General features: G+C 35.2%; 4 protein-coding genes across 4 annotated transcripts; 2 read left to right on the forward strand and 2 right to left on the reverse strand.

The window, feature by feature from the left end:
• Positions 1 to 134: 134 nt before the first annotated feature.
• Positions 135 to 7,575, forward strand: LOC128186083 (CWF19-like protein 1). The gene is made up of 15 exons (XM_052855814.1): positions 135 to 256; positions 775 to 859; positions 1,032 to 1,107; positions 1,553 to 1,657; positions 2,097 to 2,305; positions 2,904 to 3,019; positions 3,293 to 3,377; positions 3,756 to 3,875; positions 4,782 to 4,872; positions 5,304 to 5,383; positions 5,701 to 5,816; positions 5,951 to 6,044; positions 6,275 to 6,388; positions 6,658 to 6,755; positions 7,028 to 7,575. Exons 1-15 carry the CDS (start codon positions 234 to 236, stop codon positions 7,167 to 7,169), a joined length of 1,554 nt encoding a protein of 517 aa, XP_052711774.1. The 5' UTR covers positions 135 to 233; the 3' UTR covers positions 7,170 to 7,575.
• A 93-nt stretch (positions 7,576 to 7,668) lies between these two features.
• On the reverse strand, positions 7,669 to 12,269 carry LOC128186049 (phosphopantothenate--cysteine ligase-like). The gene is made up of 7 exons (XM_052855775.1): positions 12,109 to 12,269; positions 11,919 to 12,007; positions 10,327 to 10,466; positions 9,848 to 10,062; positions 9,043 to 9,162; positions 8,528 to 8,593; positions 7,669 to 8,240 (listed from the first exon to the last, which is right to left on the reverse strand). The coding sequence occupies exons 1-7, from the start codon at positions 12,226 to 12,228 to the stop codon at positions 8,061 to 8,063; spliced, it is 930 nt and encodes a 309-aa protein (XP_052711735.1). The 5' UTR covers positions 12,229 to 12,269; the 3' UTR covers positions 7,669 to 8,060.
• Positions 12,270 to 14,070: 1,801 nt separating this feature from the next.
• LOC128185346 (A disintegrin and metalloproteinase with thrombospondin motifs 10-like) lies at positions 14,071 to 22,114 on the forward strand. Its single transcript, XM_052854967.1, has 15 exons — positions 14,071 to 14,369; positions 15,916 to 16,130; positions 16,319 to 16,396; positions 16,523 to 16,670; positions 16,861 to 17,038; positions 17,764 to 17,860; positions 17,991 to 18,068; positions 18,155 to 18,306; positions 18,414 to 18,457; positions 18,560 to 18,665; positions 18,752 to 18,925; positions 19,014 to 19,143; positions 19,267 to 19,383; positions 20,016 to 20,067; positions 20,187 to 22,114. Exons 1-15 carry the CDS (start codon positions 14,264 to 14,266, stop codon positions 20,687 to 20,689), a joined length of 2,178 nt encoding a protein of 725 aa, XP_052710927.1. The 5' UTR covers positions 14,071 to 14,263; the 3' UTR covers positions 20,690 to 22,114.
• Positions 21,925 to 26,506, reverse strand: LOC128185358 (bystin-like). Its single transcript, XM_052854977.1, has 10 exons — positions 26,357 to 26,506; positions 25,886 to 25,977; positions 25,527 to 25,635; positions 24,957 to 25,089; positions 24,639 to 24,781; positions 24,301 to 24,398; positions 24,081 to 24,159; positions 23,839 to 23,904; positions 23,190 to 23,398; positions 21,925 to 22,851 (listed from the first exon to the last, which is right to left on the reverse strand). The coding sequence occupies exons 1-10, from the start codon at positions 26,504 to 26,506 to the stop codon at positions 22,611 to 22,613; spliced, it is 1,320 nt and encodes a 439-aa protein (XP_052710937.1). The 3' UTR covers positions 21,925 to 22,610.
• Positions 26,507 to 26,521: the final 15 nt, after the last annotated feature.

Here is a 26,521-nt window from a genome sequence, read left to right on the forward strand (position 1 = left end):
CGCACATAATTTATTCGTATACCACACATTGATTTACTGTAAAAAAAATATAAGCGATAATAGAGTTAAAAAAATTACATAATCTCTCACAATGAAAACTTCTTAAGTTTTTATCGGTAAGATTTTTAAACACTGTTGATTTGTAAGTAATTATTTTTTACTCGAACAAACTAAGGACGGTTAATCCATTATTCTTTAAAGATGGCGGCCTCCAGGTAGCGGTAAATTGAAACATGTCTTCAAAAGCATTAAAAATGTAAGTATGCAATCGCAGCGACGTGTCATTGTTTATTTAAGATTTTAACCAGGACCTATGTAGTAACATCTTGTATGCAAGATCACAGTTTATACCAATCTAATAGCAAGGGCACTGTGTGGCACTGGTCAGAGGAGAGTCAATAAACAATTTTAAGCCTTAAAAAATATTGCTGAGATTAGGTTTACATATATTCCCTAGAGAATTTAATCTGTTACAGAAAATGAAAAACAATGTGACTCAGCACTGCTCAAGATAATTCTTTGGACTTGATTGTTCTGTCTGGTCCTTAGAAGCACAATTTACCCGTATATGTCTAGATGTTGTAGTGAAAATAGGGAATATGTCTGATGATGATAAAATGTCGTAATTTGGCATCAAGTATTCTGAATCACATGTGTGAAGATGTTTATTTTTCTGAAATATTCAGTTAACCTTTTTTAAACCATGCATTGGCTTTTTTTGGCCAGTGGATGCCTTGATCAATGGTTTGATGTTTGTGATTTTCTTGGTTGTAGCTTGGTCTCAGGCGATGTTGAGGGGAACCTAGACAAATTGTTTGGCCGTGTCAACACCATACAGAAGAAAAGTGGTAGCTTTGATGTAGGTTTATATCACTACTTATTTATTTTTGTTTCCATGCCATTAAAAAGGGTAAAAACAAATACAACTTTCAATACACCTATTCAATGTTTAGCATTCATCTCTTTTTCTGAACCCAGAATAAAAGTAGCTACAGTACACCAGCATCATTGTTTTAGAATTTTTATTACAGTTGCTGTTGTGTGTTGGAGAATTCTTTGGGAGTAACACCAGTGAATGGGAGAAGTACAAGAGTGGTCAAAGCAAAGGTAATCTAGTCAAATAAAATCCAGGTTAGTACAAAGTCAATATAAGTCAAGCTGAATCCAAGGTTAGTACAAAGTCAAAACAAGTCTAGCAGAGGTTTGTGAAATCATGTCAGAGCATAGTCAGAAATAAGGAATTGAGCTTGAGAAAGTATCAAATGTTTATTGCGAAAAATTTTAGTCCATAGAATGGTAAAGAATTCAAATCTAACAATTGCCTTTCAACTTGGATCTCAATGTTTATGGTCAAATTGATTGGAAGATATACTAGGTTTACTTTTACAAAGTGCTACATGTATGGTTATCTAGGAAATACACTTAAATAAATATTATTAACAGCAAGTAACTGGTACTGGTATGGCGGTATGTTACAGTTATGAAATATAGAAATCTAAGTGTAAATTCATGATGTGAAAATTGAAAAGATAAGAATAAATTTGTTTTTCAGTCCCAATAAGCACCCTGATACTAGGACCCAATGACCCAACCTTGTCGGAGTGTTACCAGAACAACACAGATGGGGTGGAGCTTTGTGAAAATCTGACCTACCTAGGTTTGTATGATTGTCAACATTTACTGACTTTCAACTAATTGTTGATGACATTTTGGTTTTATTAGCAATCCACAGTCTACTGCAGCTGACTCCTTTCAACTTTCATGTTGGAAAGTCCACACTTTGATAAATTGTTAAGAGATGATATTGTGTTTTTTTTTAACGTCCTAATTTTCAGACATCCAAAATTTAAGAGTTTTGCTCTCTCACTGATGATTTATTGAAATCAAAGGGCAGTGTCGGATGACTGAAATGTTCATTGGAAGTTGGATTTTATCTTCCATGTCTTCTGCTTTCTTTTTCACAGAGCAAGTTTAAATCCTTGGCTAGTAAATATCTAAGTTTTTTAATACAAATTGAATATAAAATGAAATAGGTAGTTTTGGACAAGTGGAATGAAGGAGAGACTAATTTTTTAGAAACTGATTTTTTTTTTCAGGTAGAAAAGGAACTTTCACAGGTAGCTCAGGCCTGTCTGTGGCGTATCTGAGTGGGAAGGAAGGGGACCGGTCCGAGCTGGGGGTCTTCTCTCGGCAGGATGTGTCCAGCCTTCTTCTGCCCTGTGAGGGGGACACAAAGTTCAGGGGAGTGGACATCTTACTGACCTCTCAATGGCCAAAACAACCAGCTAAATATGCATCAGATGTGGTGTGTGTTATGATCATTTATTTATGATCTCTACTGTTAAAGTTTAGAAAATTACAATAATTTTTGCAAACAAAGAAGTTGGAAAATCAAGCCATTGTTGATAATGTTGCTCAATGAATCATTTTAACAAGACAATTGATTATAGGTAGTTGTAGTCAACAGCAATTTGATGAGGGTTTGTGTATTAATAATGATTATAGCATAATACAATGTAATTCATAATGGATATAGGCATCCAAAAGACAATCAAACATCATGAAATCTTGAAATTGAAGGGTCTATTGTACATGGTTTATGATATTAACTGAAAATGATATGGATTCAATGTATAATTATAATATAAGGAGTAATATAAGGAGTACACTTTATATATAATCAGTGACTAATGCGAACAAGATAGATGTGGGATTGACTGAATATATATCAGTGACTCATATTAACATGATATATATGGGGTACAACCGTACAATGTATATTGTATCAGTGAGTGATATTTACGTGATATATATAGGGTACACTGTATATATTGTCAGTGACTGATATTAGAATGGTAAATATGGGGTATACTGCATAAAATGAAACTGATTCTGTGACTCAGGAGCTGGACACAGAGCAGTGTGGGTCGGACCTGATCAGTCAGCTGGCCCTCGGGCTGCGGCCTCGCTATCACTTCTGTGCCACTGAAGATGTCTTCTATGAGCGACAGCCTTACAGGTAAATTGTACAGGCCTTGTTGTCACCAAAATTTACAAATCACTCAACTTGGTTCTCAACTCAAAAATCCTAAATAGAAAAGTGCATGGATTTGAGATCAGTACTCAGACATGAGTTTGCGTATTAATGTGAGGAAAGTTGGTGACAGTGGTGCCTGGTTACAATTTAATATAAAAAGCACAGTTTGAAGTGAACTTATCTGAATGAGTAGTAGTTTCCATAAATTCAGCTGTAATAGAAACTCAATCAATGTCCTCTATTGATGATTTGTAGAAATCACAAGGTCTTAGTGGAGAAAGAGAAACATGTGACCAGGTTCATTTCTCTTGCCAAAGTAAACAACTCTCAGAAGAAAAAAGTAAGCATTTCCTGTGAAAAGTTACTTCTCGGTTTATAAAAGTAAATCACTGACTTGTTTCAACATTAATTTTTTTTTCATAACTTTAATACCAGTACTTATTGTGTATATGTATGAAATTCAAAACAAATCTAATGCAGTTAAAGAAGAAAATTATAAAAACAGACAGAATTTACACTTACAGTAAAGTCATTTTCATTTTCCTAATCTTGAAATTATTATAAAGTTGTTAGATATTATTTTTACTTGACTTTATTACTGTTATAGTGAAAATCCTTCATTCTCGCACTTCATTATAAGTTTGTTGTACTGAATATTGTGGCTGTATACCAGCAATTATATATTGGTACAAGTTTTTCCTGACTTTCTTCTTTGCAGTATTTATATGCTTTCAATATCATTCCACTTTGCAACATGGATGAGGCGGAATTAACCAAACAGCCAAGTGATGTAACAGAGTGTCCATATAAAAAAGGGTCCTTTAACCATCCTGACAAGGTAAGTGTTTGTTACAAGTCAATGAGACACACAGTACATGTCTGTTGTTTATGTTTTACAGGACAATTTGTAATATCTGCTTATTATTGTTAAACTTTAATGTTCTTCCTTTAATAAAAACTATTTCTTGAAGCTTAATGATACACCATTGACAAAATACATTACCTTCCCGCTTATGCAGAGGAATACATGATTTGTAGAATCAGAATAAAGCCTGAATGCATTCACACACATTTGTGATTTTATTATACCCCGTTCCCCGCAAACAAAGTTAAGGGGTATATAGGAATCACCTTGTTCATCTGTCTGTCCGTCTATCTGTCTGTGCAATGGTGTCTGGTCCTGATCTGTATTTTTGTCATGGAGGAACATTGGAAGTTACTACTTCACACGAAGATTGCTTATGACCTGAGGGTGTGTCATGATTTTGAACCAAGGTTATTTAGGCAAGTTGAAGGTCACTGGAAGAAAAAGTTCATAATCTGTGTCTGCTCTACACCTTTCTAATGAAGAAACATTGAAAGTTTCTATTTCATATAAAGATTGCTGATGACCTGAGGGTGCGTCATAATTTTGAGCCGAAGTCATTTGTACAACTTCAAGGTCATTTTAGAAAAAAATGCATAATACCTGTTTAGACTTATCTTGTAATGAAAAATGATAAGAAGGCAAAACTTGATACAAAGATTGCCTGTGACCTGAAAATATGTCCTGACCTTGAGATGAGATCATTTTTGCAAGTTCAAGGACACTATGAAAAAAAAATGGTGAATCATTACTTTCCAATATAGAAATACTTGCATTATTATATTTTCATAGCAGGAGGATCTGCTTGCTAACAGTATATCTAAAAAATACATGTAATCAGGATTGTACACAATTTTATCTGTTTTTCATGTTTTCCAGGATGAGCCTGCTCAGTTTTTCTATGATACCAATACTACAGAAAAAGGGAAAAAGAGGAAGAGAGAAGATAAGAGAGAACAAAAAAAGCACCGTATGTATTTTACCCCAGTGTAAATAGTACATACCTCTCTTAAATATATATAAAGTACAAACAGGTGTTCAAGTAGCGTAGTGGACAATGCACTCGCTTGTCACCGCTGCGACCCGAGTTCGATCTCCATGATCGACAGTGGTTGTATGTGATGGGGTATGGCGGTTGCCCGCTTGGACACATGGGTTCTCGTGGCTTCTTCTCACACCAATGACCCCCTCGCGCTAACATACGTGCCAACGAGAGATACTAATAAAGTTGTAGAACTTGTTTATCAATCCTTGTAAAATAAATAAAGTTCATTTTAAAAAAACCCCAAAAAACATGTACTTATTAAGTTTGATTGGGAACTGAAGGTAAATGTTTTGAATTTTTTACTTGCATAAGTATGTACATGGATTACATAAATATAACACTGCTGTTTGTTATAGCCCGCCCGTCCGGACCCTGCTGGTTTTGTCTTGGATCCCCTGAGGTAGAGAAACACCTTGTGGTCAGTGTAGGGACTGAGGTAAAAGATCTGATCTCCTGGTACATTAAATTGTTATAGACAACAGTTACTCTCTTTACATGTACATTAACCTAAAATTTTGTACTGTTCTTAAATATAGTATCTCTCTTCACATCATTATATTTTTTTGGAAGTTAAATTTCATGTATAATCTTTTAAATTTTCAAGCATTTTCATAAAATTGCACTAGTGACAGATTTTGTCTTTAAAATATTTTACCCATTTGACTTCAGGTTTCTAAATTGTTATTTTGATATATTTTCATTATACATTTATCCTGTATAATTGACCGTCCATACCTACTGATTCTGTTGTAGTGTTACCTGGCCCTGGCTAAGGGTGGTCTAGTGCCAGACCACGCCCTAATTCTGCCGATCGGTCACCACCAATCAATGGTCCTCGCCCCTGATGGCGTCCGAGAGGAAATCGACAAGTATCTTTTGTTCAGAAACCATTATACTATATCACAAGAAACTTTGTAACATTGAATATTTGTTCATCTTATTATATCTGGTACATGTATTTGATCTCCTTCACCTGAGAGTTTGGACCTTAATTTGATCAATGATACAAAAAAGCTCTGATTGAACTCTACAAGCAGAACAATAAAAGTGTCATATTTTTTGAGAGAAATTATAAGACTCAGCATCTTCAGATACAGGTAAGTGGAAATCGGGTACAAGTCACCAGATTAAAACAGGTACAGGTTACCTGATTAAAACAGGTACAAGTTACCTGATTGCTGTTTCATAAAAACAATTCAACCATTTACTTTCGTTCCTTATAATGCAATATCATTCTCATCAATCTAAAGTTTTCCAAAGATTCAAATATTTCTAGACATACATACTCTATTAAAGCGAGTTTCATTGTTATATAAACTTAATGCAGGCAGTGCCATTCCCGGATGACAGAAAGCAAGAAGCTAAAGATAGCTTTATGGAATGTGCAGAGGCTGAATCTCTAACACTAGATGAAATTCCTAAACACTCTGATCTCAAGCAGGTATAAAATTTCATTCAAATTGTTAAAATTGTAAAAAAAAAAAAAAAAAAAAAAATTGGGGTGTTTCAAATATAGTCATTAAATCATTACCCCTTGAAGCCAAGGTTTCCAGAGTGTAGAAAATAGAGAAGGATTTATTTTAACAAAAAATCAACCAGAAACCTTTCCTAAGGTTAAATGTAGCTCATGGACCCCTTGAATTTCTTGTTTTCCTACGTGGTTGAGCTGAAATACACACCATTAATAGCTTGCTGCTCCTGTTACTTTAGATCGTTCCTGTTGGGGCGCCTTATTTTTATGCAGAACTTCCCACAGGGGAAAAATTGCTGCATAGGATCTCCAAAAATTTTCCTCTCCAGTTTGGCAGGTAACATAATTATAATTAGGATAAACACCTGTAATGATGGGTGTTATCATGTTTTTTTGTATTTCAGTTATATGAATGTAAATTGCAAAGAAAGATTCAAGTTTAAAAAATAAGATTATGGTATATTTAATACAAAAAATATATTACCATGGTGCTACTGTCTTTAGAGTGGCCTTTGATTTCAAGGGATGTTTGTAATTGGCTTCTTAATACACTGTATAGGTTTTTTTGATTCAGAAAGTATTTCTCTCGATAATTTTGTTTCTCTACAGAGAGGTTCTGGCCAGCATCCAACTGCTGAACATGCCAGAGCGCGTGGACTGGAAGGCTTGTAAAATAAATCGGCAGGAGGAGGAGACACATGCTGAGGATTTCAGGAGGCAGTTCGAACAGTTTGATTTTACTTTGGAATAAAAACAGCAAGTGATCAGTTTTAGTGGAGAGTGTCAAAACTTTAAAAATATGTGTGCAATAGTTTGAGGAACTGGAACACTCTGTTATATCTGACCTGACAGCATGAAATGTATGATAAATTTGGTCTGTGTGTCTTGGAGGTTGTATTTTAGCAAAGAATCATTGAATATGTCTTGAGAAACATGTTTTTACCAGTAAGTGGTAATGAAATATTTAAAATGAAATATTCAAATGAAAAATATCTCCATTTAATATAACAGAATATTTTTGTTAAATTGTATTCAGTTTTGTTGCAACAAATGTGCAGCCATCTACTGAAGTTAAATTCTGTAAGACTAAGTATTCTGAAACCATGTAATAATAGATGCAAGGACGTGAATTTATATTAAAAAGTTTTTAAAATTTTTATTCATTTAATTTGTCATTTAAAGAACATGTACTCAGTTGAGTACATTTTAATTATATTGTTTATAAAAGAAAATGAAAGAAATTTGTAAAATGGTAACAATGATTTTATTAGTATATCCTTAATTCATCATAACAATGTAACTAAACTTTACTTATACAAGAAATCTGTTGCTAAAGAGTGACATCTTTTTATACATGTAGATGGATTCGTACCCAAAAATAAGGAATGTACATGCAACATGTGCAAGAAATTCCTTATGAATTAGGCTATTTGTTGGATAAGAATGTATTACAATTTGCATTCCTTTAAAAAAAGTGACACATATATTAATCATATACAATGTATGTACAATACTAGTATTTTTTAAGCCATAAATGTTGATCCATTAAAACTTAACTTTCAATATATTATCACCTGAGAGAAAGTAATAAACTTTCCTTAGTTACAGAAACAACCTTTTTCTACAATGAATTAAAACAGAATCAGTGACCGTCTGGTGAACAGAACTTTGAATGTAAAGAGGCTAGTTCTCTCACTATCTTTTCCTCAATTTCATGGCCACTACTTAGTTCTTCAGTTGTCATAGAAATATCTACACAATTATCTGTGGTCACCAGTTTGACCTCCCTCTTTCTCGTCTCCAGAAGGTTTGCAATCACCAGCTAAAACAGAAAAATGAGCCAACTTATTGCTGCATGCAAATCCAAAAACAGTAACCTTCAAAAATGATAATTCAATACCTCTATTACAGGTAATTACAAGGTACCAATACTTGTAACTACTTCACTATCATAGGCGTCGAAACAGGGGGGGGGGGGGGGGGGGGGCTTAGCCCCCCCACTTTTTTTGCAAAGTTAAACATAACCATTAGGCACATAGCAGAATAGAGGGTTCCATACAAGTTATATATGATATGTGTAAGGTTTGAATGAAGGGATGAAGTACTTACCTGATGTTGATATTTGTCTAGTGCTTGTAGGGATTTGGACACCAAAATATCTTTATTTGTTTCCAGCTAAAATTGATAATAATACATGTACAATTAAATCATCATTATAAAAATGAGAAAATCTTTTAATCAGTTATTTTATAAGGAAGAATGGGAAAACAAACTCAAATTAACAATACAAGTACAGTATGCAGAAATGAAAAATATGCATTTAAATAGAAAGGTATGTTACTGAGAACAGAATTAGAAGTTTCTGCTTGGTGATATAAGTATTATCAAAGTAATATTTAATAAGCTGACAGTCAAATCATATAAATTCTTCACTCTAGTTTTGTTAACAAATTACAAATACAAGCATGTGAAAAATCTATCCTACTTTTATTAGCTAAGTCCAAAGGACAAATCAATGGTTTAGAAAACAACAATTCAATGAACCGGTATAAAGTTCATCAATTCATTATTAACATAAAATTGGCATTGTATATTCTTTACAATTATGTTGAGTGGTTCCTTACTTTAAAAGACACGACAAAAGCTTCTGGCACCCACTCTTTCACCAAGGGTTCCAGCATTTTAGGGACAAGTTGTAGAGAGAGCTGTAACGGACCCTCTGCTGACTGGATTTTATGCTCAGGCTGTAAACACAAACAAAAATATCTCCATATGCTATATACAGTAAATATATCTACAAAATACCTTTAATATACCTACAAAATCAAAAATACCTGTTGGGTAATACACATAAACATGTATTTTCTCTTGATGTTGAAAATATAAAAAATTAATGTAAACATGAAGACATATTGTAAACAAGTCAGATAGTGTCATTATCTGAATGTTTTAAAGAAGTCATTGAGCAATAAAAATGTTAAAATTATTACCTTGCACCATTATATAAATAGTGCCTGTTTGGGAGGGTAACAGTTGAAATTGACACCCCGAGAAAACTATTGTCAACCGACCCAAAGCGGTTTTCGAGGGGTGTCAATTTCAACTGTTATCCTCCCAAACAGGCACTATTTATTTTATTATACTGAATGTCTTAATTTTAGAGATTTTATTACTGATTTTATATAGAAATGACGTGAATTTCACGGCGAACCGTACGCGCATAATTTACGCGCATGTAACAATTCGTTGTGTTACCTGTTGCTAAGTGTGTTGCTTACGCTGAGGGTAATAGAACGGATTATCAATTGCGTCTAAACCAATCAGATTTCAGTATTTAACATGAATGTATAATAATATAAGAGATTAAAGTTTTACATTTGTATTTAGTTTGACATCTCAAAAAAAGGCGTTGTCAAAAACCATGGTTACCATTTGATCCTTTGGGATGTAGAAATCTGCGACAGCAGCTGCTAGATACAACATGGCGGATTTTCCGAGGCCTTGTAGACAGGTAGAACACATTTGTAGCAGGTGTAAATACTCGGACAACGACTGGAACTCCACCCACAGCAGGGAGCAATCGCGCTGGACTTGTTCATAATCACGCAGAATGGAGGAAAGCCTTTTTTGGTGCTCTGATTTCACTATACATGTAATTATTTTAAAAAAAACCAGAGTCAGTAAAGGTTTATTGTTCATTATTACTATAACTTGCTTATTGAAAATCACAATTCAACTCTTCTGATTCTCACATTAAACATTATCACTCCATTTTTTAAAATGCATGATTCAGTATTGTTTTCTTTACAGAAAGAAATTTTGAGGTCTAAAATTGGATGAAAGATGATCATATCTCTACCTAACAACATATAATTTACACTAACTTGTTACTACGCTAAGATTTATACCTTTCACTGGTGCATCTTGGTTTTCACCATCTAACCCCAACAAATCAAGGAAGTTGTATGTCGACAAATGGCGTAGAAATGGCTTCAGAGATCTGTTTCTGTGGAGAAATACCACAGCATAACCTTTCTTCAGAAAATATCAACAAAATGTCAAGGTCTTTATTATCTGGCAAAGTTTTCATACCGTCAGAAAAATGGATTATTTGCAGTATCATTTATCCCCACTCGATCAAAGATTATATAGATTGGTCATGTTGGTATAAATGTGCTTAAGTGTAGTAAAAACCATGAAAAATTTGATTAATGGTATATGTATAGAGAAATAAAAAGAGCATAGTGATGTCAACATTAAGGTAAGGTTTGCATTGTGACGTAACACCAACTACCCTTTATTTCAGTTATGACGTCAAAATTTATATGACGTCATAGTTGATTTTAGGTTTTTTTTATTTCGCGGGGTTTTTTAGTTTCAATAAAAAAATAAGAGGACACAAGCATTTTATCAATTTCCACGAAAACGTGATATGCATCATATGGTTTTGAATAGTGTTTTAGAAACATCAGATTACACATATTCTAAGATACGTTTTTCCTGAAATCGGTGGACTTGGAAAGGTTTCAAATACGATGTTTTCGTTTACATAATAGTAGTCCAAAATTAAGACTTTTGTTGCATTTTATTCTATTTTTAGATAGTTCATCAGAAATTAATAAAAGTGAATCATGATATTAATAGTGATATTATTTTCGAACATTTTAAGCATAAATAACCCCCATAATAGTCACATATAAAATGTGCATATTTTCACGAAATTGTTTACATTTCATCAAAATGAAAATTGGAAATCATGAACTTTGACCTTTTGTAGTTATAAAACGGGACGGGCAAAATTCATTTGAATTTCATGAGAAAAAATACTTTAGTATAGTGAACAAAATGGTATGTAACTTTGGTACAACCTCTAAAAAATGCAAGCCGCAAACCTTACCTTAAAATATGACATCATGAAAATCTCCCAACTTAAATTTAATAAGACAGTTATTTTGGGCAAATTGCAAGTTTAAAGTTTTCCATTTTTTGGTTAAAATATTCAGTTATTGCATGATGCTGAGGGAGATGGATGTATGAATTAAGATTAAATTAAGCTACGCTGTATTCTTCCAAGAAAAATCATATTTCTGAATGCATTGCCCAAGGGAATTACCGTAAAGCTTTTAGAGCTAGATATCTAAATCAAGAGATTGTGTCTTCCAGGTATGAAATTTCTGTTGAAAACTGTTTCTAAAATGGGATGTAACACATGCACATGATAGGTGGACACCTAGTACTATACTCCCTTTTTGATATATTCTCTTTTTTGGGCATGTGTGGATTTCCTGTCTATTGCATAGTATTTCAGATGTATTTATTTTACAACTTTGTAACGTTTTTGATGTAGGCTTCCTACCCTAATTATGAAACTTTATTTGGGCGGATGGTCCTGTTAAAAATAAATGGGTCGAAACGTCACGGTACCGTGTGATCACAGGTTTCACTTTCATATTTCAGGATTCTTGTGCATGTTCTCGATTTCGAACTATAAAAAGGATACTCGGTAGATGCAGCTCCTCTGGATCCAACGCTGAAATTATCAATGAAACGCACAGTCTTACTCTCTAACGGAACCGTGGTACCGCCACTCTGAAAATAACCTTCAGTCATACAGAAAGTGAAAGTAGACCGGATCACAAAATAATCATCATACTCTTGATAACCATTGTTCACCTTTGTAATATACTCACTGTTACTAACACCACTTTTCTGTCTACTTGTTTTTGTTGTTCTATAAAATCTAATATTTCTGATCTCTTCTCGTCCAATCTCTCAGGTTTCGATGTTTGATTAAGAAATGCCGCCGCCATTATAATCTGTCAGTCCCTCGCTAAATTTCACTGCACTTCGCCCCCCGTAAAATCCGGTCTGGTGCTTGAATGCATGTGATGAATCAAACCTAAAGTATTCTATTAAATTCTATTCAAACCATGGATACACTCATTTAATTAAATGAAATGAACAAATCAAGTTTTCCACTAACTTCAATTTCACTGTTCATTTCCTTATTTTTAATTCAATTGTTTACATGGTCCCATATGTGTGTGTGGGGGTGGGGGGGGGGGGGCGCTCCATGTTCATTTAAGGAAAAAAACTTTGCTACGCAAAAAAGTGGGGTGGGGGCAGCCCCCCGGCCACCCTGATGCTACGTGCCTGACGTGTAACTTTTTTGGGGTTTTCGCAAATGGACACGATCACTTAAATTTATAGCTCATGATATTTATACATGTAAGTTAATGACCTACCTACACATGTATATAAATGCCGAGTGTTCATGAAGTTGCTTCTTTGTCGAAAACGACATATAATTTCACTTGGGAGAGAGTTGCAGTGGATGGAATTTGACTCATTGTCTGGAGACGTTCATTTGCGTTGGTTTTTCAATATCTCACGATAGTAATTTTTTATTTCCCAAAAGTGAGAAATGTATCTATTTTTTTACATACTAAAAAGTAATTTTTAGAATTTATAATCAGGATCACATTAATTAGCTTTTAACCCCCCCCCTCTCTCTCTCTCTCTCTCTCTCTCTCTCTCTCTCTCTCTCTCTCTCTCTCTCTCTCTCTCTCTCTCTGTTGAACAGACGACCAGCTTTCTTAAAAACTCAAAATTTGTAAAACAGATTAATACATACTCCTTTCAGATAAAAGCAGTAAATTTAAATGTTATGTTATTTTATTTAAAGAATAAATCAATAGGTATGCACGGCTTCTTATTCGCCCTTTTTCTTTATAACATGGATTAACTTAAAAACGGAATAATCCATGCTCCCTTGTCAGATAAAAAAAGGTGTGTAAGTTGAAATCATGGATTCGTCCTTATATTCATACTGCGTCCAGCTGTTTTGCTAATATAGAGTATATCGTTGAAGAGAATTAAAATAGCATATTCATGAACATATAGTAATTCAGTGCAGATGTTTAAAAAAATCACACGCTATAATAAAAAAAAATACTCATCAAAAGGACACTGATCATTATCAACGATAAAAACAAAGCTGAACTTCCGAGGAAGAGCTTGGGGTGAAGAAGAAGATGTTGAGATTTCAGATGGGTCTATATAATCTGTTGTGTGGTCATTAAGTTTATATATGTAATAATTGCAAAGTTATAATTAACTTACATTAATTGTGTGGTTTTCACTTTTCAAAGAAGTATTTTCATAAATCAAAGCTGATGGTTGACTGGTATTTATCTCTTGGAATAAAAAAATACAACCCCCCCCCCAAACCCCCCAAACAAACAACCAAACAAGAGACAATGGAAGAAAACAACAACAAAATATTCTCCTTACTAGTCGAGTCGAATTTAATTTCAGATTGATTAAGCTTAAGGTTATCAATTTCGCACACTCATATATTTCTTACGTGTAGTTTTTCAAATGTAATTTTTTTCTTATATCAATTTTTAAAAAAACCCCAACAATTCATAGAATAAGATTATTACTCTATCCTTGAATATGCATTTTTCCCATGTCATCATATATTAATTGTTATTTCATGGTCAAGCATGTTTGAAATTCCATGTCACTTTTTTATTGAAACTTTTTATTGTAAATTGTACGCATACCAATTAACTATAAAATCGTTGACATTTCACCTTGTTTACTTATAGTATAGCGAGTACTGGCCCGGTCTCGTCCCTTGGGGTAGATCTTCAACTCGATATCCAAACGATAAATTCCCGCCCGCGGAATGACGTCTGCGATGATTTCCCGCGATAAACTGACAACCCACCAGACTGTTTGTTTACCATTACCATTTTTTACACAACCGACCGTCGCCTTTTAAAAAAACCCAACATAAAGTCAACACCAGTACATCGCGCGGGCTTTGATTTCTATACGATGGTCACCAGGCTGCTTTCCTCCCTCATCTCTGTGTTCCTCTTGCTGACCGGGGGGCCGGGACTGACCACCACACTCACCCTCCCTCGCCACACCCAGAATCAAGGTTAGTAGTTGAGAATGATATATTCAAAATTATTAGTATATATAGCTTATACGGTAAGTATTTTTTTTTTATTTGTACCTATTTTACTTTCGGAAGTGACGTAAATATTAAATTTAATGAAAAGAGCTTTTAATAATCTTATTAATTTGAATAATTAATGTTTGTGAATTTATTTATAATGATATCTAAATAATATAAATCAAAAGATTATCAATAAACAAAAATAACAAATTGCAAATTAAGCGTAGAAATTATAACACTCTTCAGATAGGTAACAGATATATGGTCCGGTTAAATATGAAACAATTTATCTTTCACACGGTACAAACTCTTACCTGATATATTTTTCGGGGGCGATAATGTAAACTTCGTATGTTAATTTGCTTTTGTTTCCAAATATGGTGAATATATTTTTTCACTAAATGCCACTATTTACATAAACCTGTGAATTTTTACCTACTCCTCCTACGTTTGTGCTTACCCGTAGGTTATTTTGGATGATCGCAAAGTAATTTTTCTTAAATCTTAAAAAAAGGAATATTCTCAAATAGGGTTAGTTTTGATAACTTATTTTGGTCTTAAACACGTATCAACTTTGAAATTTGGACTATAATAGAAATTATATAGAATAGACACCGTCTTCTCATCTTAAAATAATGACAACATTGAGCCATAATTATAAATACCTTCGAGGAATTTTTACTATAAAACCAGTACTGTAATATTCAATTAAAAGGGTGTTCGCTTACAAAGCTTTCCAATAGTTTTTCCTATCCTATTTTAAGTGTTAAAAAAAAGTGTGTCATATCAATTAGGGGTTTGGTAAGACCTGCAGGCACCGGGACAGAGATCGCACGCTACTGTAATCAGACTGATCTACATACTGTACAGGTGTAACACATCGTAACGGTGGCATACCAGACAGTTAAAACCTTGTCTAAATAATCCCCTGGAATAACACCCGCCCACTCCAACATCAAGAATTTTTTTCATCAATTCATTGACTTTCTTTAAAAGATAATCGTACAGTTTTCGATTTAAGATTGAAGTCAATCGCAAAAATTTATACTCTCAAATGGTCACCCCTCTCCTAGTCCGAAATACCTGACGTTTTACTCGCTTTTTTTAACGATTTTGATATTTACTTGCCAGAAAATATGAAAATCGTTAAAATAAAAACAGGGAAACGCTAGGTATTTTGGATTATCCCTCTCCCTCTAAATCAAACCCCCTTTAAATTATTTTGTGCGATTAGTTTTGTAAAGTTATTTCATTTAAACAACATTAAACAACTGTGGTAAAGATAGAAGGAGATATTTTAAGTATTTTATTTACATTATTTATTACGTGTTTGTTTTCCTGCTCTCATGAAGGCACACTTTATGAGCCCTTTATGAAGACGAAGGTAAATGAAGTAATTGATTAGTATATAATTATTTATATGTACAATAATTTGTTTGTATTTTCCCCGGTTTTAGGGATGCACATGGCTACGTAATGATAGTTTGTACATAATAGACCTGTAAGTTTTACGGTGTTATTTCAGAGTCTGTACCGGTCACTCTAGAGATCCACGACCCCACGGGCAGACAAAAAAGAAGCGCAGGGGAAACAACTGCCGAAAATATCCAAGTGAAGGTGACCTCTCCATCTGACGTCACGATACTCTACGTGAAACGTGAACGACGTCACGTGACCACGCCTAAAATTTACAGTGCTACTAAAAATGGTTTTTTTGAGGAGGAGACAATGAAAGCAGGAGTAAGAATTTGACATTAAACTTGATCAGTGTTAGAAATAGTGAACTGTTTTATGTTTTTATTGTGTATTTTCGTTGGTTCTCTATGTTTTTCCACAATTATCCATCACAATTTATGTACATACAATGATTGACCGCCCAGTCAACACACATATATATGAACATAACCCTTGATATTTCATATCCTCAGGAGAGTATTTTATACGTAAACGACACAGTCAAAACGACTCTCACCCTGACGCAAAATAACATGACGTCACAGAAATTTGTAAGTAGAACACATTATAAACTTTAAAAAATATAATAAGAGAGATATCATAGACTTTATGTGTATGAACGAATATTGATAGCAGCATTTGGAATGATTGTTTATAAAACCCTTGGGTTTTTTCAGTATGGAAGCTTTATTAAAGATGGCCATGTACATCTAATCGAACCGGACCCCTTGGCGGGCCCGGTGGAGGGGGAGGAAGTAGGACCCCACGTGGTCAATAGGATAGAACTGGTCGTCGATTACTTCCGGGACGCCGTGGTCATTCAAGGTACACACACAAAAGAAAAAACCACCACTCAACCTTCCGTCATTACTTAGCATAATCATTTAAACGTAATCGTTATTTAAGCATGAAGTTTGGTGATTGCTACAGTTTAGTTTTGAAATCTTTGACTTTTAATATAAAAGTTATCATTTCTATCACTAAACTGATGACAAATTCTTCTGTCGTCTCACAGATAATGAGGATTTACCGCTGAAGGAAGACAGCCAGAGAATCAGTCGCGAAAGACGTCACGTGACACTACGTACCATTCGAACAGATCCCAATCAACAAAACCGAGAGCGTCGTCAAGTGATTAAGAACGACCTGTATGTGGAGTATGGGATCGTAGCAGACTACAAGAACTACCAGAGGTTTGTCAAACAGCGTAGGATAATTTTTGGGAGTTGATTATCAACTCTCCTATGCAGTTACTCAGACAAACCGAAAGGGAAATAGTGTTTGGACCTCAGCACAAATCATCGCTGCTGACAAGACTTAGTTCTTGAAAATGATTGATGAATTCGATGTAATGTATGCTAAAGCATTGTTTTTCAAGGAAACTTATTTATAAATACCTTGAAAATAGATTTTAAATGGTACGTACAATTTGAATATTTTTTGTAGCCGTATGTATTCCTACGCCAGAGTTCAATATAGTCTCGTTCAACTGGACGCTCGACTGTCTCCGTAAATGCTTGTCGGAGATTTACGGTGTCAGCCGAGCGTTTGGTTGAACGAGAGTAGAGTTCAATATTGCTTGGATCCATACAATTTTTGAGAAATATTTTGTATTACTGATACATAGTTTGATTGAATTAATTTTACTCTAAATATTATTTAACATGATTCATATGGGGGGTTCTCGACATTCTTGTCGAAAAAGTCCAAAAATTCATATTGTAAAAATGTGTGTAATTCAAATACAAATTAGAAACTACATGTACTTGTCATGCAAAATAACATATCATTGATTTTAAGATAAACAAACATCGACAAAATCAACTCCCGTCAGTTCTTCAGTACTTTGATTAAAAGATTTTGTTATCAAATCCAAAAAATTATAATATCAAATATTCACTGTATTTTTCTCTGACAGATGGTTTTCCACCACGAATAGCAGTCTATCAAACTCTGAGAGAGATCACGTGACAAAGACACGGATGGTGGAATTTTACGATCACGTAGTCAACTCGGTAAGCATAATGAGAGAGAGAGAGAGAGAGAGAGAGAGAGAGAGAGAGAGAGAGAGAGAGAGAGAGAGAGAGAGAGAGAGAGAGAGATTTAAGAAATCTTCATTTACATGTATAATTAATTGTTTTACAGATAGACGCTATATTCCGGTCGGCAGATAGTGAAAAATACACATTTAACATTATTCTCTCTGGCATCGTCATCTTCAACGTAAGTATGAATGATAATCTCCATACTTCACAAGTCGCGACCTCACTGACTAGACAGTCGGTACTTATAAGGTCATCTGTTTACAGGAGACCAACAGTCCGCCTTGGACCCAGCACCACGCTGTGTGCCCCGGATGTGACATTGTAGACGACTACGAGGTGCTCAGACAGTTCTCTGATTGGTCGAAACAATTCCTACAGAACATCATACCACATGACCACGCCGCACTGTTTACCGGGTAATTCAGTACAACTTATTGAAAAAATTGTAGCATGTTCTTATGGCGTAAAAACTAAAATGAGTATCATATTGCATACATGAAGATGCTTTCAATTATTATACCAGGTTTGACTTATACTACAAAGATCTGGATTCCCCCAAAACAATAGGTATGATGTTAAAATGTCTTAACATGCACTTTTGCGGCGTTTCTTTATTTTGAATTGCATTACCGATTTAGTACTATATTCCTTTTGTGATTGATTATGAAGGTTTGTCGTTCCTGAGTCGGATGTGCACTAACTGGTCAGTGTCTGTGATAGAGGAGAAGATGAACGCTCTCACAGTGCACGTCGCAGCGCACGAACTCGGACACAAGTAAGACTATATTTAGCAACACAGAGTTACCGAGAAACACATATCGAACATGTTGCTTAATATCCTTTGTTACCGTCTGTTCACAGTTTTGGGGCCTCTCATGACGGAAGTCAGAACGCAGCGGTGTGCACGGCCACAGATCTCAACCTGATGGCGTCCAAGATGTCACGTGTGACGGACCCGACCAAGGCCCGCAACCCTTGGACATTCTCCGCCTGCTCCCTCAACAGTATCTATGAATACGTGGACAAATTGACTAGGTAAATGGATATAGCCTCTCATATTTTGATGGAATACTTTAAGCTGATAGATGCACCATGATATCCATTTCTTATTGTCTATCTTTAGGGAGAGACGGAACTGCTTGCTTGGAGTCCCTGCATTACAAAACAGAAACTTCCTTCCACAGCCGGGTCTTGTTTACTCAGCAGACGAACAATGTCAGAGTTCCTATGGCAACCGTTCACGTGTTTGTAGAGTAAGCACGAATCACTTAGATATTGTTGTCTTATGAAAGTAACCGCTTAAACTTTATTGAAACGTAAGTTAAGTAATAAATGCAACTGATACAAATTGATAAGCTGTTTTAACTATTTTACAGAATTATCACCATGGAGATTGGAACACACTTTGTTATGGACTTGCTTGTTTAGTACCCAAACAATCAGAATGTCACGTGATATTTCCCCATGATGGGACACCATGCGGATATCAGAAGGTTCGAATCGTTATCAATTAGCATTAGATTGTTTGCTTTGACTTTATAAAGTTCTGTATTGTTTGAGTTGACCTATTAGCGTTTTTCAAAACCATTTTTTGCAAACCAAATAACTTATAAATATCAAGGGGATTGCCGTTTTCCCATTTCCGTTTTTTTTTAATTTTCGGCTATCGACTTAAGATAATTTTTCATCATTATTCAACCAGGAAGCATTAGGCAATCCGTCTTAGTCAATCTTTCCCCTTACCAAGGATAGAGGAAGGACATGAGTATATGTATACACTAGTCTTAAGAGTACTGGTTTAAGTACGTAATGTTAGATGAGTTTTTTCTATAAACTGTTTACGTTGATTTTAGATCAATAAAAAAATGTAACAACAAAATTCTGTTATATATTCTGAATATAATGTATCGTAAAATTTCACTTCAGAAAATGATCGGACCTCGTTATCGAATACGTAGACTAAACAATGAAACAAATGACATAGATCTTCTAGAAGTCAGAAATCGAGGAAGGGGTGGGGTGGCTCGGGAGTAAATACAGTTGAACATCAATTGCGTTCTTTTTCCAGTCAACGACTGCTTGTAAATGATTGCAATTAACGTATTTTTTTACGTTTCTGTTACAGTGGTGCATACAAGGACTTTGTGTAAACAGTTCAAAGGCCAGTAAGGTTTCAGGTAGGTCTTCATATCTCCGAACGACTTATTGAGGGACTACATGTACTTAGACAGGCAATAACTGACTACTTATGGGATGATTTTTGATTTAGATTTATGCACATTTTGTATTTGAACAGACGACTGTCCGCTTGGTGATGACCCGTTTGTGACGTGTTCACCGTCTGATTGTAAAACAGGAAGCGGAAGACATGGCGACTGTTGTCACTACTGTCAACAACTTAAAACAACAACAACAACAACAGAAAATCCAACAACAACAACAACAGAAATTCCAACAACTTCACTTAGCACTAGCACAACAACATTTACAGATAATAAATCGGTTTCAGAAGAGGACAATCCTGATATTACTACACATGTAAACACATGGAGACCGACCTCAACATCTCCTCACTCCAGTAACACCACATCATCCCAAAACGCCACTCCAGGTCCAAACACCACCACTCGCCCTGTTCCTGGATCCACCCCAGTCGCAGACAACACCACCCATTTTGTCTCTGGAACCACCACCTACAGCACGAGGTCCACCCCCCAGACGATGAGTCATATACCGATCATCACACCCCACCTAGAGGCCTCGGTGGGCGTCTTCCTGTCCCTGGTCGCTTTACTGTGATGTAGTTCTGTTAGCTTTTTTTAAGTACATTTCTTTTGATCTTGATTATGTGATGCCATAGTATGACTCCATTTTAATGTGACAATGAAGTCGTCATCCGGTGCAGCTTTAGCTATGTAGATACGTTCGTGTTCATGTTTAGTGGCAACCCCTCACAAGTTGTTTTTCACAATAAATGTTTCTAAAATATTAATAGAAACAAATTTATCAAAGTTTATCACAACAAAGCCTATCTCTATTGAAACATGAAAAGAAATTGCCCTCGCGTTCTTTTTGCTTATTATTGCGAACTCTATCCCAACACTGTGCTTTAAGTTTTGGTCTTGGCATACCTTTTGCTTTGCTAACTAGAACCATTTTAACAAGAGCTTGGACTTTGGGTACTTGTGTTAAACAGCAATGTGACGTAGGCCTGTCTATTTCATTGTCAGCCACTCAGCCATAGCTCTCTGAAATCAACAAGATTTGTCTGGCTTTTGAGCAAGGACTACGCAATCGGTGCAAATTTCGCTTGAAACCGCGTCATGTTTAACTTGTTTTGACGCAGGAAATACATAGCTACGTCCTACTGAAAGTCCAAGGTCTTGTTAAAATGGTTCTAATTTCTTTTACACCTGTAATAGGCATATGTCTTGTGATACCAAATTTTAGAGAAAACGAAATAAAAATAACACGTATTTTTGCTTTATTTTATTTAGTGAGATAATTGTACTCGGCAATTGAACGGAGGACTCTTTTCCGTTCGTATAGTACAACATTTGCACAAACGTCTGCTTTTAAAGAACACTAATCAAGGTCGGTCAAAAACAGACTGGCTCTTAAACTAGGAATATCCGTTTTGGAAAATGACTTTTTCTTTGAAGGAGATGGAACCATAATGCTTGCATGAACAGCGGACATCCTGCACGAAGAAGCCATTGATCGAGATTCTTGCTCTGGTAGGCTGTTGAGATTCCCAAAATTTAAACATCTGCCATCATTTGCTCCTTCATAGTACAAAAGTTTAAAATCTTGTTTTGATTCACAAATAGCAGACAAGATTTCTCTAGGACACACTTTCCTCGCATAATTTTCACCATGTAATCAAGTCAAAGAAATCAGCTTGATAGAAGGGGTGTTGGGTTTTTACAAACGGTCGATGGAATAATGAGCATATTTATTACATTCCAGTCAAAACATCCACATATTCTGAGGTTAAGGAATCATATACTGTAGTGTAAACAATTAAAAAAAGATAACTATAAAACAACACTTTATTTTCAACATTGGTAAGATTCCAAACATGAATATCTTATTTCTCTTAATATTTCATTATGGTTGCATGTCACTTCAATCTTGCATCTATAATTACACAATAGTATGCAAACCCCTGATAGGAGACCTTGTAGAAAATAACTCCTTTATACTTTCTTCTTTTTTTTTTTTTTTTTTTTAGCAAAGCCCAGTTACACGTGGGATCATAATTAAATATTTAAAAACAAATAACTGTAAATTATTAGCAGCATTCTTTTACAATGATGATTTAAATATTACTGTTGATTGTTAAACCAGTGTTCACTGTAGTGTATGGTGATTAAAAACTCCAGGGCTGTAAATATTTAACGGGAAAGGGAGGTGTGAGCACTGCTTCAGAAGCTTAAATTACCTATAGCAGGTGCTTTGTATAGCGACAGACAAAGCATGAAGGGAACTTAGGCAGACCGCCTAGTAGACTTGACCTGTCAGTTACCATAGGAGGTATCAATATGGAAACACGACAACGTTATAATTGTACATGTATTGCCTCCTTGCAAAAGCCTTAACATTGTACATCATGGAGTTCAAACATTTCTTAGCAATCACAAACTGTTAACAAAGACACTGTTAACAAAGCCCCCCCCCTCACTTCCCAGTAAGCTAGTCCTTGGGTAATCCCCCTCCCTCAATCCTCCTCCTCCTCCATTGCACCACTCCCTTGGGGCATTTCACCCTCAACATCCCTACATTTTGAGTGTACAAGTTCTCTCCGTATTTCTGGTGTGATCAGTTCATGAGTGTGGGCACGTAGAAGTTCCATTAGAGCCTCCTTCTGTTCACTAGAAATGTCCTCCTTGTATCGCTGTACAAAGGTCAGCAATGCCTGATGCCATAACACAGGGAGCTCTCTCTTGTCTCTCTGAAATCTGTAACAAGAAAACAAAACTAACATCAGGAGGAGAAACCTCTTCCAGTTTTAATAAGAATGTATATTTATGCACTGCAAAACATTAAAGTAAACTATTAGCCAGGTTATTGTGTAGGAACATAAACTGATGCACATTGAAGCACATTGAAGCAACATTTCCACCTATGCACAACAAACGAAGTGGGAACTAAGCTACGATAACTTCAATGAGCTGAAATTTAAAAGTGAAACTTGACCTTTAAACCTCAACAAGCATCAATAATTTCAAGAAACAAGTTTGATGACAGTGTGAACAGATTGTAAAAAGATGATCTAGGATGAAGGGCTGACACGTACCCCAGGAAGTGAAAGACGACGGCATCCACCACGCGGTACGGCAGGGCATACTTCTTGTCCAGCAGCGTCTTCAGGAAGATGCTGTTTGCCCCGTTGTAGTCCATCTCAGCAATTTTCAATATGGCAGCAGCAGAGTGAAGCATGGGGATGGAGCACTTAGCCAGAACACTGGCCAGAATGACGGCTTCTCTAAGCGTACAGTTCCCAGCCTAAAAATAAGCAAAGACAGTAATAACAGAGCTACCCCACATAGCACATAGCATACAGCTGTCGCAAGCTCTTTATCTGTCCCCTTAGAGAGACCTTAATAAGAAAGCTAGCCTCATATTTGATAGTTCTACAAAAGCTGTTGTCTGAAGCGTCTCCTCGGTCAGTTTTTAAGATGTAACCAAACCAGTAACTTCTTTTTAGGTATTTTCAAGTATTTTATTCACTTACCGGTAACTACCACGTTAAATAACCAACTCTCATAAATTTTATATGTACTATAGTTACCGGTACAATGTACAATGAAAAATGCTTAGTGAAAAAGGAATGCCTTAATTAAATAATAACTCTATTATCAATATTCAAGATTTCATTAATACAGCTGCTCTAATAGCCATTACTATTTTATACATGAGTAAATATAACATTGTTAAACCCATACCTCACAGAGAGGAAGAAGAATTCCTTTGAAGAATGCTGCAGGTTTAAATAAGGATTTTCTCACTGCCTAAAACAAATTAAATACATACATGTACATTAGCTCTTGACCTTGAATTAAAACTTCATATACATAAATGTATATAAATCAAGAAAAACTCTTAAACATAGATTAATATCCAGGAAATTCAAAGTCATAAACAACAAACTTATAATGTGTAGATAGTTCATCATTCTAATGCTTACCATATATAGATGAAAATTAAGTCTTTTATATTCAGCAATGTCATCCCTAATTCTCGGAAGTAGAACTAAATTAAAGAACCTACAAAACAACAACAGCAGACATTATTACTATGACCCCTTCCATCCAATAAACATGACTAGAAGAAGATGTCATAATTCTCTCTGGTTTAATGGACATTTATACGATACCTACTCCATTCAGTGACAGAGCATTACCTACCTCTGTGCCATTTTAGCGTTGAGATTTGATGCGAAGATACGTGTGGCTTGATACATGGCCGCTGCCGACCATGAATCTGGTTCTGTTAAATACAAAATCTGAAACAAAACATGAAAATGTGACAGTGCAAGCTGAAAATCAATGAAACATACAGATGGAGGACTTATGGACTCCAACTGCAGTTGAAAAGGACAATAATGCATTGGCAAAGTTACTTCATATACAATTTTTACATACATATATGTTTACAGAGTAATTCCCTGGTTACAAAAAGACAAGGACAACTATTCAGGTTTCAAATTCCATAGAATTATATACTAAAGAAAATATTTCATTACCTGTTCCCAGTTTCTGAGGTTGGGGATAATTTTAAAGGCTTTGGGCAGTTTTCCACTGCGATACCTCTGAAGAATCGGTCGCACACTTTTGTACATGTTAACAACTCTGTCGTCCAACTCCTGCATCTGTACACTGGCATTATCTGAGGCAACAAAATTCATCAGTTTAGTTTTTACATCATCCAAGAAACTCACACGAAGCAGTGTGATATAATTAGATGTAACCATTTCCGTTTGGAGATGGCTCATCAGTGCATCACTTGATAATAACAACCACTCTGTATTAGGCAGTATTTAGCTGACTCTATGACCCCTCACCTGACATCTGTGTGCGGATTTCTGTCTGTTTCTCTGTAATTTTCTCCATTATGATGTCTGCCAGAGTCCGTCTGACAGGAGGGTCTTTACTCATAAACATCTGAAGGGCCTTCTCATCCTCTTCATTCACCTCCTGCTCAACAAAATCAAACTCTGTTGCTCTACTTAACCTTGACATTGATGCAATTGCTTCTCATGACATTCCTTATGGATATTTACAGATAAGAACCTTTCATGTTTGAGCTCTCAATTTTAAAGTAGAAAATCTAAAACTGATACAAAAAATATTGATCTTCTATATATCATACAGATTTATCATCTGACTTTATAAGATTTATATCTAACAAGTAAAATACTGTTCCTTTATATCTATCAGCAAAAGAAAACCATTCAAAAGTGTGTAACTAGGCCAGTTTAAGTACAGTGATAATCTGTGTAATGAAGTTAGAAAAGTTTAATGATCGACTATGTAACATGTAACGAAGTCAATTACTTGAAATACAATCATAAATGATTGTACGTGTTATGTGGCCATTGTAAATACAACGATAGTCTGGCATGGTCACTCACTATTGACTCATAAACTTCTTCATCATCTTCCACATCTTCATCCCCAGAAGACTCTGAGTCATCTTCGCTTTTTCCAGTCCCAAGGGTTGTTCTCGGAGCTGGCTTTTTACTTTGTCAAAAAAATCATATCATGTGAGCACAAACAAACCAAACAAAAGTAAGGATATTTCTGACATCTCTTTTTGTTATCATATAATACGTAAAATAAAACTCATACATGCAGGTAAAATTTTTAGATTTAAAAAATCTTTCACAATCACATGTCATCAATTATGTGAATAGTACATGTATTGAAATTTTTTGAGTAGTATTGACAGGGTCACAGTTTGGGGTAGTATGTGTTGCTGGATATCTCTCACCTCTTCCCCTTCGCTCCATGTTCTTCCTGCAGCTCCTCCTGTTGTTGTCTGGCTTGTTCCAAAATTCTTTTTGATAGTTTGTCATCTACATACTATAAGATACAAAGAAAAGAGAACAACAGATGTAATATTAAAGATATGATGAATATCAACATAAACACCATCATAATATATCATCCATAGCAAGAGATTCTGAGTCGTACTTATATTGTAGCATTAATAAAATGTCTCTTAAGTTAACAGGTTAGTTTTACATTCAAATTAAAACATCCCTTGTTACAGTTGTTACTCTAAATGAACACTTCATTGTACATATGTATCATTTACCGAGATATTAATCAAATTTCTGGTAAGGAATATATATAGAGAACAATAATAACACACTTACTCTATGAATCTTCTACAAAACAACATTTTAGTTCAACTTCTGGTGAAAGAAAATAAAGGAAATTCGAGTTATATTTATTTTACCTCGTCGTCTCTGTCTTTCCGGTTACGAACTTTCACTCGACTGGTAGATTTGACACTTTTGTCGTCTAATATTTGATCAGCTAATGGGACATATCTATCTCCACCTTCTGCTGCCGATTTTGACACTTTCGTCTTCTTCGCTTTTCCCATATTATTTTTCACGTG

The sequence above is a fragment of the Crassostrea angulata genome, chromosome 1 (assembly GCF_025612915.1).
Source record: "Crassostrea angulata isolate pt1a10 chromosome 1, ASM2561291v2, whole genome shotgun sequence".
NCBI lineage: Eukaryota > Metazoa > Mollusca > Bivalvia > Ostreida > Ostreidae > Magallana > Magallana angulata.